This window comes from Ictalurus punctatus, chromosome 23 (assembly GCF_001660625.3).
Source record: "Ictalurus punctatus breed USDA103 chromosome 23, Coco_2.0, whole genome shotgun sequence".
Classification (NCBI taxonomy): domain Eukaryota; kingdom Metazoa; phylum Chordata; class Actinopteri; order Siluriformes; family Ictaluridae; genus Ictalurus; species Ictalurus punctatus.
This window is the reverse complement of record NC_030438.2, coordinates 14510206-14526531: the sequence shown is the minus strand read 5'-3', so window position 1 is coordinate 14526531 and position 16326 is coordinate 14510206. Positions and strand designations below refer to the sequence as shown.

Genomic DNA, 16326 nt, shown 5'->3' with positions numbered 1-16326 from the left:
TGTGCCCAAAGTAGAATACGTGTAAACTTTGATCTCCAGCAGTACTGCGTTATATAACATGTGAGGTGACTCCACTGATATAGTCCAGCAATCGACATGTTACCTTTTTAAAGCTTGTTGTCATTAATACATCAAGCACAGGGGCTGCTAGTTTTAGCAGGCTCAGATTTATTTTTCATGCTAAAATGCTTTATGAATTACTCTTGAACAGAAACATTAAGCAATTCCATAAGTATGGGCCATGGTATCTACATGGATAATCTTTGACAAGAATAAACGACAATCATTTTCCTGAGCCTCTTACACCTTACCAATAAAACCTATTTGTGTGGCGGCCTGGGAAAACCCTTCACACTGTGATATTTTTAAATGTTCTATTACACAACACCTGTACGGCTGCTCATTTGGGCAATTATCCAATCAGTCAATCATGTGGCAGCAGCGCAATGCATAAAGTCATGCAGATACAGGTCAAGAGTTTCATCTGATCTTCACATCAAACATCAGAATGAGGAAAAAATGTGATCTCAGTGGCTTTGACCATGGCATGGTTGTTGGTGCCAGATGGCTGGTTTGAGTATTACAGAAATGGCTGATCTTCTGGGATTTTCACACATGACAGTCTGTAGACTTCACACACACGCGCGGGAAAAAAAAAACAAAAAACAAACACCATCCAGTGAGCAACAGATCTACAGGCAGAAATACCTTATTGATGTAAGAGGTCAGAGGAGAATGGCCAGACTAGTTTAAGCTGAAAGGAATTCTATATTAACTCAAATAACCCCTTCTACAAACATGGTTAGCTAAAAAGCAATTCAGAAAACATGCTGAACCCTAAGAACCCCAAAAAGACCAGTTTGATGTGAACATTAACCAAAGCTCTAGACCTGTATCTTCAGGATTTTATGCATTGATCTACTGCTGCATGACTGCCTGATTGGATAGTTGCATGAATGAGCACGTGTACCCAAGACATGTGTCAGTGAGTATAGAGCTACATGCTTTCATGAACTGGAATGTGTTTCATTCTTGCATCATATATCCATATGCATATAAAACCATATTTTGAGCAAAACCTGTTTTTTTTTTGTTGTCTTTTTTGGTCGTTTGTCAGAATTCAGCCACAGTGACGTCCATGGGTTTTCAAAGACCACTACACATTTCTTATTCTATTTAGGTAATAATCTACCAATTTTCTTCAAGGTCCCAAATTCACCCAAAGGTTCCAAATGATTAAGATATAGCATGAAACTTTCGTGCACCACTTACACCAAGATCTAGCTCTACTTCCATATTCTAATGATGACCAAATTCATATTGTAACATTCCACAATGTGTGCCATGATGCGTTATCTTATTTTCCAAACCTATTCAAATGCTTACCCCTTTTACAGATTGAGAAAACATTCCCATGACACTATTAAATATCTGTAAACTATAATATAACCTGCACAGGTGCGATCACAGCACATGGTCCACCTTCAAACTGCTCCAGTGCACTGTGCTCAGTCTCACTGAAGACAAAACCTGCAGAAATGATGGAAAGAATTTGTTACAAATCCATTTAAACCCCAACAGATATCTCACACTTCAATCCAATACTCAAACATAATCAGCATTTATTTACACTTACATGCACAGCATTTCTAGCAAGTGACCAGATTATCACAGAATCTTATACCAGTGTTGCATGCAATATTTACAATGAACCATCACTGTATAATTTTCTTGAATTTATGAATGTCGTGGCATGGAGGAAGACACCGTTGACATGATTTGGGTGCTTTTTAAATCATCACACTTGCATTACACTTTACTGTTTTGAAGTTCACTCACTGGCCACTTTATTAGTAACACTAACATTGGTTAGAAACCCCTTTGCTCTCACAGCAACAAATCTGCATGGCATTGATTCAACAAGGTGTTGGAAACATCCCTTTGAGATCCTGGTCCATGTTCACATGATTGCACCACAACATCTCTGCGAATCTTCCATTGCAACACATCCCAAATGTGCTATTGTCTATTGGATTCAGATATGGTGACTGGGGAGGCCACTGATTTTCACTGAGCTCATAGTCATGCAGGGCTGCACGATACTGAAGAAAAATGTGATATGATAATGTCCTAAATCTTTGAATTTTCAGACCTTTTGAAGTATATTCCATTATTGCAAGTCCTTGTGATATGTTCATTTGTACTATTTTGATATATTGTGCAGTCCTATTGTTCAGGGATCCAATTTGAGACAACTGGTGATTTTGTGACATGGCACATTTTCATGCTGGAAGGCACCATTAGAAGATGGGTCAGTTGTGGCCATAAAGGGTTGCACATAGTCAGCAGCAATACTCAGACAGGCTGTGGCATTCAAACAATGCTCGATTGGTGTTACAGGGCCCAGTGTACACCAAAAAACAAACAAAACAAAACAAAACAAAACAAAAACATTCCCCACAGCATTACTCCATCACTACCAAAAGCCTGAACTGTTGACTCGAGGAAGGTCAGTCCCAGGGGCGTAACTATACCACTGAACGTCAGTCAAAAAAAAAACGGCGGTGTTGTAATTTTGTATCATCAGTGAATGAAGGCGAGACCAATCAGACAGTGTTTACATGAAAATATGTGGAAATACTTGTGTCTTATTGACTGACAGCTCTCAATCCTGCCGGAAGCTAGCTCACACAGTCAGTGTGAGGAAAAATGGATACACGCCGATTTAAAAAGAAAATGACCAGTAAAGGGGTTAAAATTGAAACACTACCATCCTCTGATGCTGAGCAGAAAAACAAGGTTTGTAAAAGTCTATATGAGTTCCAAGTTACGTGAACATGATATGAGCAGAGAATAAGGTCAGATAACGTACTTTGCATGGCACTGTAGCGGCTAAACCCATACAATGAGCTTAACTGTGCCTCCCCTTGGCTAGCGACACCAAACTAGCCTAGTCTATGATTAACAGTCCAGCTAACGCCCCTGTTCACGTCCATGTATTCAAGCTGTGGATGCCAAATTCTGACCATGCATTTTGCAGCAGAAGTCAACATTCATCAGGTGACATTTTCCCAAACTTATTATCCCATTTTAGTGAGGTTGTGCCCATTGTACCCTCCTGTATTCACCGACAAGACCAGAACCTGATGCAGTCTTCAGCTTCAAGACCTCAAGGTTCAACTATTGTGCTTTCTGAGATTCTTTTCAGCTCACCACAGTTGTAAAGAGAGCTTATTTGACTTCCCGTAATGCTATAGACTGTAGTATAGAATGTTGTGCGTGAAAATCTCACGAGATCATCAGTTTCTCAAACCAGCCCAAATGGCACCAACAGACAAGCCACAGTCAGTCACCGAGATCACATTTCCCTTATTCTGATGCTTGGCGTTAAGTGAAGATCTTGACCTGCATCTGAATGAGCCACGTGATTGGTTGACTGTATAAATGCATAACTGAGTAGGTGTACAGGTATTCCTAAGAAAGTGGTCACTGGGTGTATATCTCCAGTGCGGCACGTGATTCCACCCCTACGGCGCGTGTACTGTGGACAGGATGAAAACACACTTGTTACACAGTGAAAGTAATGTGAATCCGGTTACCTTGGGTCCACCTGCGGAACAGAGACGCAGACACTCCGCTGCTGCTCGTATGTTTCCCCCACACCAACTCCACAACTTCTCGGTTTAAATCCGACATTTTAACGATCCTTTATTTATCTTTTCCCCCTGTTGCAGCTTTAAAAAACCCGCTCGCGCCTTGAGCTATCTCAGTTAGCTTGCAGTCTCCTCAAGACATTCATTCATTCATTCATTAAGGGTTAGCTCTTAGCTAACGACGAGTTTTGGGATGATAGGTGTAGAAATTTGGTTGATAATTTGATTTTGTGCGAGTCTTTTCACCATAAATATCACAAGAGAGAGACTGTTACCTAACAAGCTAGCTTGCTAAATAGGATAGCTACAGCTGTTTAATTACCGCTCCTGTGTGCCCAGTGTTGTTTAGAAAGTAGGCTAACACTCGTGGAGACTCGGTTTAAGTTCAGAACAGCACCTAACTGTGTATATATTGACTTCGTAGTAATGTATGAAGTATTCCCTGCACTGGCGTGTTTAATGAACGTATGAAACATCAAGCAGGAAGCTAGCTTCATGCTAAACTAGTCATTCAAAGTTAAACTGAATAAAACAGCGAATATACACGAATATAATATTACTGGAGACAAATAAACCAGTTTAGAAACGGCCTTGTCCGAACCAAAAGCGATACAGTCCAAGGTTTCGGTCAGAAATAATCCAAGTTGTGTCAGTCATTTTTAGCTTGTCCGTCCTTTCGGTTTATTTACTACGCGACACTGATTACGTCACTATATGAATGATTGGTTCAAATCCAGAAGGTTCCAAGGACGTGGCGTGCACGCGCGCTCATTGGTACATTCAAACGTTATGCTCGCGCTTTCAGGTTTGGGGGGCTAAGAGTTGCCATGTTGAGAGAAATGCAGTCTAAACTGTTATGATGGTAAATAATACACTATCAGAAAACAATAGTACTAAACTGTGCCTTTCCTTGTCGCTAGGGCCATCAAGGGTGAATCTTGTGGGGGAAGTGGTGGCTCCAGCATACTGATCAGAAGATTGTGCGTTCAAGCCCCAGCACCAACAAGATGTAGCCACGCATATATACTACTGGTCAAATGTTTAGACACACTAATTCTTTGTTTTTTATTGTTTCCCACATTTTTAGAATAATAATAAAGTCATCCAAACTCTGGAATAAGACAAATGGAACTATGGGAATTATGTTGTGATAAAAAAATCGCAAATAAATCAAAATAATTCAGTATTTTAGTATCTTCAAAGTAGACACCCTTTCTGCCTCGAATTTTCAGAAATGTATTCTTGGCATTTTCAAAACCAACTGGGAATCCCCCTGAGATGCTTTTTAAACAGTATTAAAGGAGTTCCCACCTATGCTGGACACTTACTGGCTGCTTTTCGGAATATTTCGCTCCAAGTCGTCCGTTTAAAAAAAATATATTTTTGTAAATAAAATGTTAGTTTTCTAATGAAAGAAATGAATATGTTGGCACAATTATATTTTTGTCTACAACACTGATTTTACATTTAATCACACCTGATTTAACATTTAATCACACCTTCAGATCAAAAGGATTTTAAGATCATAAGAAACATTTCAGTCAAGCGTCTCCAAACCTTTGGTGTATGTGTGATGAAAGGAATTTCAATGTAGTGCATATGTACACTATGGGCAAAGGTTTGTATGTGACCATATGTGACCATTCCAAAACCACGGGCATTAACATCAAGTTGGTCCCTTTTTGCTGTTATAATAGCTTCCACTCTTCTGGAAAGGCTAGATTTTGAGATGTTAATAAGATCTTATCTTATTAAATGGTAAATGGCGCACTTATATAGCGCTTTTATCCAAAGCGCTTTACACCGTGTCTCACTCACCCATTCACACACACACTCACACACTAATGGTAGCAGAGCTGCCATGAAAGGCACTAACTTGCCATTGGGAGAAACTTGGGGTTCAGTGTCTTGCCCAAGGACACTTCAGTATGTGGAGTCATGCAATCTGCGAATCGAACCGCCAACCCTACAATTAGTGGACAACCGGCTCTACCACCAAAACCACAGCCTCCCCTTTATTTCCACTAGATTTTGGAGTGCGGTTGTGGGTATTTTTGCACATTCAGAGTATTAGTGAGGTCAGGGACTAGTACCTGGTGCGTAGTTGGTGTTCCAATTCATCCCAAAGGTGTTCAGTGAGGTTGAGGTCAGGGCTCAGGCCACATCAACCTGATTAGCCTTAGCAAACTATGTCTTTATGGATCTTGCAGCTCAATGTCATGATGAAACAGTTTTGGGCTCTTTAGTTCCAGTGAAGGGAAATGTCTTACCCTGCATCCCATCCGACACCTGCAACTGAACCAGAACACAGCTACATGCCTTGTTTTCAATCTCCCACATCACCATATTGCTGTGTTCCCTCCACTAGATTCCTGTAGCTCCCCATATCAGATTTTAAACACTGATACTTACATAAAAAACAGACCAGCACCCACCTACCTGAAGGCACTTATCAAACCTTGCTCTGCACCCAGTTCCCTCAAGTCTCTAGCACAACTTGTCTACCATCCCTCAAGATACAGTACAAGGAAGGCATGCGTCAAGACCTAGCTCTTCAACGTGCATTTATATGGGCACTAATTAAAAAACCTTGACTTGTTTCAACAGGGTTTTAACTTGATAGTATTCACAGACCATGAACTATTTGTACCAGTATTTGCTTTTGAGCATCTGTAAGCTGTTCTGGATAAGGACATCTTCCAAATTATATAAGTGTAAATGTAGAGATGCGTCCATGTCTCGCTGCAGACTTTATTTTGGAGACCTCACCAGCTCCCTGAAGACCTATTTTGAAGCATCAACCCAGGGGCACACTTTAAAAAACCCTCTGTGATGCCAATAAATAGACAAAATACTTTTGCAGATGTATAAATAGCTGGATTATATTTATAAAACAGGTTTGGACTGAGGGGTTGGTGGGATTTTTTATTTTATTTATTATTATTATTATTTTTTTTTTTTTTTTTACAGTTTAAGTGGTATAAAACCCTGGTATAAAGTACACTGCCATGCTACAGAAACACCAAGAGATGGCAACATCCTCTAAGAAAACAATGGAAGCATCACTGCACTGCTGTATTCATGTCTGAAACAATATGAAGTGTTAAAGATACGTTTAAAGCAATCAATGAGTCAATTGTAAGATTTAATTTAAAGTTGTTTAAATGTGATAGAATGTACCAAATGCTGAGATATCAGGTAATTCAGTATGAGGCAGTTTAACTTTAATTCTACTGTGTTTATAGTATTAAAATTCATAAATTGACACAATACATTTATGAGCCAGAGGTAAGAGAGAGCTGGAGAGAGGGGTTAAGAGAGATGGAGAGAGGGAGGGGTGGGGATAGAAAATGGAAAGAAAGGGAAACGGTTAGCAAGAGGGGGATAGAAAGAGAAGGGTAGATAGAGAGAGTTGTGGAGGGATGATGAGAAAGGGATGGGCAGAGGGGTAGAGAGAGAGAGTTGTGGATGGGTAGAGAGAAAGGGATGGACAGAGAGAGGTAGAGAGATAGGACAGAGAGAGAGAGTTGTGGCAAGATGACGAGAAAGGGATGGGCAGAGAGGGATAGAAGGGGGTGGAGAGAGAGGGGTAGAGATGGAGAAAGGGGGTAGAGAAAGAGGAATGGAGAGACAGGCTAGAGAGAGAGAGGGATGGAGAAGGTGTATAGAGAGAGGGATGGATGGAAAGTTGTGGAGGGGTGGACAGAAAGAGGTAGCAAGAGAGGTTTGGAAAGAGAGAGGTACAGTAGAAAATGCTGGAGAGAGAGATATGGAGGGATGAAGAGAAAGGGATGGACATGGGGTAGAAAGAGAGGGATGGAGAGAGAGGGATGGAGAAAGAGGGATTGGTGCTTTTCACAGGACATTAGGTAACAGCATAGCACTGCAGCACCGGTGGCCTTGAGCAGTCCTTCAGTAACCTACACTCTATCAATCATCCTCACCGCCCTAACAACTTCCAATCTCTGGTCAGGTGTAGGAAAGTGAGGAGGCACAGTGCAAAATGCAACTTAATGTAGCCACAAAATCTGTCCGGAGTCTGGCTGAAATAAAGGTTTACTGTAACTCATCACCATGGACCCTGGCCAATAGGTGGCCCTCAGTGAGCACAGATCTCACACACAGTCCCTATCATCATCAACAAGTTAACAGAACACAAGCCAATGAACATTTGTCACAGAATCCAAAGTCAATTTAGAAATGTTTTTGGTGTGTGGATCTTAATTTATAAACAATGAGGATAAAAAAATACTGGAGTAATTGTACTATGCTTACGTATTATTTTGGAGCATTTATAATATTTGAGTTTTTTAAAATTGAATTTACTTACTTAAATGTCCAAATGAAAAATATACTTTTTACTCGTTATATTTTTATCTAGACCTTTAAAGGACTCGTTACAAATCTAGGTCTGTTCATCATTTGTCTAGCAAATTAAATTACACATCAATCGAATAGGCTTTTTTTTTTTTAAAGAAAAAAAAAAAGCATCCAATAATTTCACTTTAGCATCCAGTGCAATATTAAAAAGTAAAAATTATATGTTTCAACTGATTAAATTAAGTTAATGTTTTCATGTCAATGAAATATTAATTTTCCCTGTCCCACCACCCTTCCCTCTCATACCTACAGTAACTGCGGCAGCAAAGCCCTGTACAGCTGTGGTCTACCTACTGCTCAACATTCCACCTATGCTTAACTCCCCACCACACTGCAGCTGTGGCCCAGCCACCTTCTGCAACCTCTACACCATCTGGAGTTCATCTTGTATGTACACCATTTGTACACCTATCATGCAGGTGCATTTTGAAAGTACACATCTGTTCAACGAAAACCATGGGAACCCATCTCATGAAGCTCCTGATGCGCTGTGCTGATGTTGCTTCCTGAGGCAGTTTGGAACTCTGTAGTGAGTGATACAACAGTGGAAAGGCAATTTGTACGCTCCACATGCTTCAGCACTTGGTAGCCCTGCTCTGTGCATTTGGGGGGTCTACTGCTTGAGATGAGCTGTTGTTGCTCTCAAATGGTTCCATTTTACAAGAATTGTTCTTACAGCTGACCAGGGCAGATCTAGCAGGGCAGAAATTTTCTCAAACTGACTTGTGACAAAGGTGGTTTCTGATGAGTGCCTTGTTTAAAGTCACTGAGCTTTTTAGTACAAGCTATTCTACTACCAATGTTTGTTTATGAAGCTTGCATGGCTATGTGCCATAGCCTATTGATCACACACCTACCTCCCCATGCGAGAGACAATGAGAGCAACCCTCCGAGATCCTTAATTGGTCGACTGTGTCCAGGCTGGTCACATGACAAATGTACAGGTTTAGACCAGAGAACCCTCTTAGTCTTTAATCATTATGGACAGCAAACAAGGAAGATGATAGCAATGAAGCGATGTACACACTAGTCAATTAATGACTGCTGTGACATCATCCCAGTGCAAATAATATAAATGCAAATTATGTACAGGGAAAAAGGTCACAGTATGCTATTGCTTTAAATAAGGAGAAGCTTATAGCTTGACAAGCTACAATTTCTAGCCCATCTTTCCTTCACTTTCCAGCTACTTTCAGTCAGAGGGGGGTAGAGTCGACAAAAATTTCACTCAAGTAAAACTACTTATAAAAATAATTGCTCAAGTAACAGTAAAAGTAATAATGTTAATAATTAGTTGACTAAGAATAATAAAGTATCCAATGAGAAGACTACTCAAGTAGCAAGTTGCTTTCAATCTGATTAAAATGAAGGAAAAATCCTGAATCTCAGTCTACACGGAGAACTGTAACTCACACCTCTCTTTGAAAGCCTGTTCTGTTCTGTTTATATGATATAAAACCTGGGTTCAAGATGAAGCAGCATATCCCAGTCCTGTGATGTGTACAATAACACACAACTTGCCATTTTCAACACAAAATCTCACACACGCCCCAAAAAACAAACATTTTTCCAGCAGTTGACTGTCTTTATTTTCACATGTTAACAACACAAACTTGTCAACATCTGCATTTAAACAAGACGACAGAGAACAAAAGAACAGACTATGGAACAGAACAGGAGAAAGTGTGTGTGGAGACAGAGTGTGTGTGAGTGTGTGTGTGTGTGTGTGTGTGTGTGTGCGCTTGTGCTCCAGGACCTCATTATACGTGATATAAACTAATTATTAAAACTACATACATTCATTAACATTTAACAGTAATGGAATACATTTCTGTGATTATAAATGAACTTGAGTAAGACTATAAGTATGGCCAGTTAAACCTCTTAAAAGTACTTAAAAAAAAGTTACTCAATTAAATGTAATGAAGTAAATATAGCACGTTTCTACCCACCTCTGCTTTCAGTTTAGTGTTTAGTAATTTTAGCGTCAAGGAATTTTCAAAGAATTGTATGGATATTTATGAACGACTGATTTGTTAGTGTCAAAATTGTTAGAGTTACTTATTGTTACTTAATCGCAAAGATATTCAAATGACGTATGTTTAGAAATCCTGCACTTTACTTGTATGTATGTTTTCTATTTTAACTTAACATTCATTAGCCTAGTTCATTCATTGTTTAGTATTCAAACTAAGAGTTTAAACTGTGGATTTAGCATTGTGAGATTGGACATCCCAAGTGAGTGTGTGGGATGCATGCATGGGCCTCTCAGATTACATTCCCAGGCTGAAAATCCTGGCCTGGTGTCTACATACTTATGGCCATATAGTGTACTACATTAATGTCATTTTATGAAAGAAATATACCTTTACACTTCATCGGCATCATCCAAATCAGTCTGTCTCACTCTCATCACTTGAGGTAAATTTCACTTGTGGCATTTGACAAACACAAACCTCATCATCGGTCTTCACTCGAATGATTACGGTTTGCTTGGTGAAATAATCGCTGATTAATACAGAAAGAATTTTTTTTCGAGCTGGTATTTCTGATTAGCATTCAACCATTATAACTTTATTCACTGCCGTCAATACAGTGTAAGCGACAGATCATTTGACAGCTCGTTAGACTGTTCACAAATATAATTTATTAGGCTTATGTCTGCTTCGATCCAGAAATTTGATAAAAGCATGACATTCAATGCATGAGCAAATCATTTAACAACCATATTCAGAATTGTGGACTACGCATATACAGTAATTGATATAATGTAAATGCCACATCCAGAAAATTGACTTGTGTAACCCAAATCTGAACACAAGTAACTTTCCAAGCATAATATTGAAATAAAGTCACCAACTCTGAAGACAGTGCTTAGTTATTTAACTAGCATTTAAAACACATTCTGACCATTTTCAAGCCTGGGTTTTTTAAACCGTCTCCTTATTTACATAACATAATCCTGTAGGCAGTAAAAGTATAAAGAAATTATATATTTTTTTCTTCACGCATTTGTCTTTTTTTTTTTTTTCCAGAAATCAGCCATCTGATGTGTTTCACAGACCACCACACATATACATGAGTGTATGCATTCTATAATAGCGTCTGTGTTAAGTTAAAATCAACACTTTATAACATTAATTATACAAATTAAGTAAATTAAATGGCTTATCAGTGAATAGTATTGTTAACAATTTTAGAAATAACATAACAATTTTTCTCTTATCACATTATGAGAAGAAAAAATGGACAAAGTATTAGTCCTTTAACCATGGTTTGGTTGCAGGGAGCTTGCTGGACTAATCTCTACACAGCAGTGGCATTATCGTGCTTGAAAAGTCAGCCCTGTATTTAAGTTTTTTTCTGGTTAAAATGCGTGCAGCCATCACTGCAAAGAACCCTGAGTGTTCTTCCATTCAGATTCAGCCATTGATCGAGTTTCATAATGAAAATGGTCTGCGAGACCCTATCGACTTTCTGTCTCGCTGTCAATTCACGTTACATTTTATTCGTTCTGCAATGTGGGCTACTAAGAGTCCTCTGGATTCACAGGTCTAATAGAATCAGTGCAGAACAGTGGTTAGAAGAAAGGCATAAGGCTGGCTGCAGGATATTGAGCCTGGTTTATTATAGTATTATCTATATTGACGGTGTAATTTCGACCAAGACTAGGATGAATCTGTTTCCATGCCTTAACCTTGTATCAGTGAGGACACTAGGTTTAAACAGCACCTCTTGATCTATACAGCTGATCTCATTTCAACTGCGCAGTGATGTTAAATGTAATATCCGACATTTACATTATGTGAGAGGATGAAGAGGACGAGGTCTGCAAATCATTTCAGTAATAACACAGTCCCTGTCTTACAATATGCTATTTGGTTAGATGTTGTAGTTTTTCTGCCAGGGTTTAGCTGATGATATTAAGTCCTCTGTTTTTATCAGGTGAATGTCATCACATGGGCCGTATTCACAGTTAACAGTTACATGTGGAAAGTTACTTGTATTCAGAGTACACACCTCTGTTTTACTCAATCTCCATGCTGCCTATAACGCTTGCACAACTTCAAACATGCATCTGTATTTCTGTCCATATGGGATTTCCAGAGTTATTTTGTGATTGTTGAGGCCAAAAATGCTTTATTTTGCGGCGTTTTTTCCTTATTCCAAAATTCGGGATGCAACTTGCATAGTTTTTTTGTGCTTATTTACAGAAAAGTACTTGAATTGGCGAAATTGTAATTGCACAAAATTGTTTTGCACGGTCTTTTGCAGTGATGTTTATTACTAAATGAGACCTTTTGGCTGTACTCATGTTCGTCGCATGTGAATCGAAGAGGGCTTTGGCTGAATGCACGTTGTGATCACGTCACCTGACGTGTCTTGGCCTAAATCGTCGTACATTCTGCGATAATTTTGAAAAATTGCAGTTTCCTTGATTTTGCATTCATTTCTGTGATTCCTGGAGGGACTGGTATTTACTTCTGAGGTCTGAACATCAATGTGTGAAATTTCTGTATTAAATCCTCACTAAGTATGCATAACTCAACTCTGGATACAGCCCTAGATGTTTAGACTTACTGCCGTTGCTTATCTACAGTATGTCAGTCTGGGTATTTTTCTGTTTTTCCTCTAATACACCAAAGATGTGAATAAGCTTTATTTTTTGTTCAGTATCATTCAGTTATAGCAAACTCATGTTGTAATATAGCTTTATAATTTCATCAAAGAGATTAAAGTGCTAACAACTGTAGTTGTGACTGTCCAAAACTGTCTTAAAGTGGTTTAAGAGTCATTAGGGGGAAGGGGAACTTGAATATAATATAATAGTAACAACAATAAAACAAAGAAAAAAAATGCACATACTTTAAAGGGTGCTGATATTTTTAGCCTATTTTCTGCTGTGTTTTAACTAATTTGTTATTTGAGCTTCGGCTTTTTTGATTTATAGCTGTAATATACTCCTATGTGTGTGTGTGTGTGTGTGTGTGTGTGTGTGTGTGTGTGTGTGTGTGTGTGTGTGAAAGAGAGCACTATTTTTATTAATCTCTGAGTTTTGCGTTTTGTTACTCTTTTTCTGCTGTAAAAGTTAAATTACTAGAGTTAATTCTTAGAGTTACCACAATGCAGACCAGGGGAGAGTGTTGAGATTCCAGGTGCATGAGTTTGTTGGGCTAGAAGCAGTTCAGAAGATCTGGTGAAACTAATATCTGAATCATCATGGTCCAGTAAACATCCCAGTTCCATGTAGAGATCTCATGGAAAAATGTGTACGACAAATAAACTATCCATTTTGATACACAAAAGGGCATATGCACACTATGGGATAACAAGGTTCAGACACCCAGAGGTAATGACATGACTTTGCAAAGATTGATGTTTAAAATCGATGAAGTGTTAATGAGTTACATTGGGCGCATGTATAATTATTGAAGCATGAACATGATCTAAGGTAAGAAAAACAAACATGTAGGACAAAGTGCTGGTCTTGATAGTAATGGACGATATGATGTCTTACTTTAACTGTGGCTGTATACAGTTAACCCACAGCTCCTCATCTCAAAAGCCTCATCATGCCCACAGTTACACCAATTCTTCATGTATTCTGTTAATAGATCTAATCTAGGCTGGTTAGTTAGCCCATACTAACTAGAACTGGGCAGTGTTGTTATGGTTACCATGTGTGTCGTGCTAGGTGCCTTTTTTCCATATCAGCACAAAAAGGTGCCCCATCTAGCACTATTTCAGGAAAGGAAACAAACCGCCTATAAAGCCTAAAAAACAAAAAGCTATGGGAATCACCCAGACTGGAAAGCTCTCCCACTGTTCATGAACAAATCTGACAGGTTCATGACATCAATGTTGACTCAAGAACTCCGGGGTAAGCAAAGACCTGTGGGTTATTACTCAGGAAAACAGGCTCACATGGCTTTATGCTTTGGCCCATGTCTGAAGGCAATGCAGCGTGAGAGGTGGTGCCAATCAAATGATGGATCAAAGGTAGTTATGAAATTCCCCCACTCAGTTCACACCCTGTTTACAATGCGCAGATATTCAGTAGTAAAGGGCCAAGCTGGCTAGCAGTGCTTGAAGCACCAAACACCAGTCCTGAGAGAGACTTTTTCCCCTTTATAATAATGACACTTGGACCAATGTGTGTGAGGAGACCTGGAAGTAAGCAGCACATAAAATACTCTGTACAAGAGGTTTTTATGACAGCTGCAAGGACTCCTGTGAGAAGAGGATAGATTTTCCAAAAGGGACAGCTAGATTTTCCAAAAGGTACACTTTTGGAAAATGACCTCAAAGAGAAATGTCAAAACTACATTTTCACTATTTATTTTCATTTATGCATGTGTTATGAATGTGCTAGTACTTTGTTTATCATGGCTGCTGACAAGGTTGTTACTTTGTGGTCTGCAAATTCATATTTGATCATTTGTTTGAGATTTAATTTTGCTGTTCCATTAAACAGACTAGGAAACTATTGGCCATGCTCTAACAGGCAATGCTGCAAAGCGAAGGAAAAACTGAACAGATGACAGGAAAAAAAAATGTAATCAATTTCTGACAAGAGAGAACATTTGGAGTTTGAATATAAAACAGAGTAAAAAGAAAATAAAAACAACAACTTTGCAACAAAGGTGGACCTATCAGTACCTAGGCGCCCATAAGATTTTGTATCAGGGCTGTTAGTTTTTTATTCATAGTTGTCTGTTGGACAAGTAGACTCAATAAGCTAGCTGTCACCAGAGTTATTTTCTTCTCTCATTCAACAATCAAAGAAAGAAAAAACCCTACTGGCTTTTACTAAACAAACGTTTGACAGACGATCTTTTCAGAATCAGGCGCCCGTAGATCAAAACCGAGCAAAATAAATTGCAACATGAAGCTGTCATAGAACTCTCCAGATAACACAACATTCAGTCACCTCACAGTTAAATATATTGAGGAAAAAAAATAAAGATCCTAGCCTGGCCTGAATAATATCTTTTATATGTGATATAAAGAGAAAACGCCATGGCTCAAACAATGTAATATTTCATACACTTTCTAGATAAAGGATAATGACAATGGCAGAGTCATCACCATTGCAGGAATTTATATACTTTTTTGTTTGTGTTCGCTTGCTTGGCAATTAGCCACCACTTTTTTTTTTTAGCCTAGACAATTTGGTTTCTTGGCAAACAACATATGGGACTGTTGCCATGGAAACACACCAACCCAACCAGGGCAATCTTTTCAGATCTCTACAAATGGGCTACGCCATGCTGACAGGTTGGACACATTCTCAGGGAAGGTTACACGCTGGGCAAAGACATTAGTAAAAAAAAAAAAAAAAAATTACCCCATCACAAGGTTAGCTTGAATTAATTAATTTTGAGCATAAAACATATTCAACAGCATTAGGGAATAGAGTTAAAAGTCATCTGGTTTTCATTGTTCTTATATGCAGTAAACCACAGGTTACAACCAACAAAATGGATTGCCAATGAATCGCTGTGAAAAATACATCCAGTAGGAGTTTCATAACCTGAAGTTCTCTTTCATTCTGTGATATTCATGCCACATGAAAAAAAGCTACTGGGTGGTGAAAACTGATGGAAAGAGTACAAAACGTATGGTACCGACTTGAATAAAAGTACTGCTAATGTAAATATAATTCACTTGAATAAAAGTAAAAGTAATGATCAAGAAATCAACTAAATAATTAGTCTGGAAAAAAAAATACTTGGTTAATTACTTGCATTTTTAAATGTCTACAACTGACACAACTAATCCAAAAATGTTGTATATCTGAGGAATGCATTTTTGAACAACTATATTAACTAAGTGAGCTATGCTGAAGTGAACACCACCTCCATTATCAACAGTATATAAAGAAAGATAACATTAGCTGGTTACCTAACTTAGCCAAATGCTGTTGGGGTTTCACTAGCTTGCTATGTTCTTTAGCTAGCTAGCTCATGTTAATGTATACTTAATTATTTATTTATTTTTTATTTTTTAAAGCTTTATAGTTAACTAAGGCCACACAGTGGCTTAGTGGTTAGCACGTTCGCCTCACACCGCCAGGGTCGGGGTTCGATTCGCGCAGCTCTGTGTGTGTGTGCGCGCGCGGAGTTTGCATGTTCTCCCCGTGCTGTGGGGGTTTCCACCCCCAGTCCAAAGACATGCATGGTAGGCTGATTGGCGTGTCTAAAGTGTCCGAATGAATGGGTGTGTGTGATTGTGTGCCCTGTGATGGACTGGCACCCTGTCTAGGGTGTACCCTGCTTTGTGCCCGACGGGA

The 16326-nt window shown here is 38.9% G+C and overlaps 1 protein-coding gene across 3 annotated transcripts in view; it reads right to left on the bottom strand.

The window, feature by feature from the left end:
* mindy3 (MINDY lysine 48 deubiquitinase 3) overlaps nt 1-4380 on the bottom strand; it is a 51128-nt gene extending 46748 nt beyond the window's left edge. The window contains exons 1-2 of one of the 3 annotated variants that reach the window (XM_017453745.3): nt 3600-4380; nt 1451-1530 (exon numbers count right to left, since the gene is read on the bottom strand). In XM_017453745.3, coding sequence (XP_017309234.1) covers nt 1451-1530; nt 3600-3696 — 177 coding nt within the window. In that variant the 5' untranslated portion in view covers nt 3697-4380. The remainder of the gene's footprint in view (nt 1-1450; nt 1531-3599) is intronic. The other 2 variants (XM_017453744.3, XM_047150153.2) reach the window with 2 other exon arrangements.
* Nucleotides 4381-16326: the final 11946 nt, after the last annotated feature.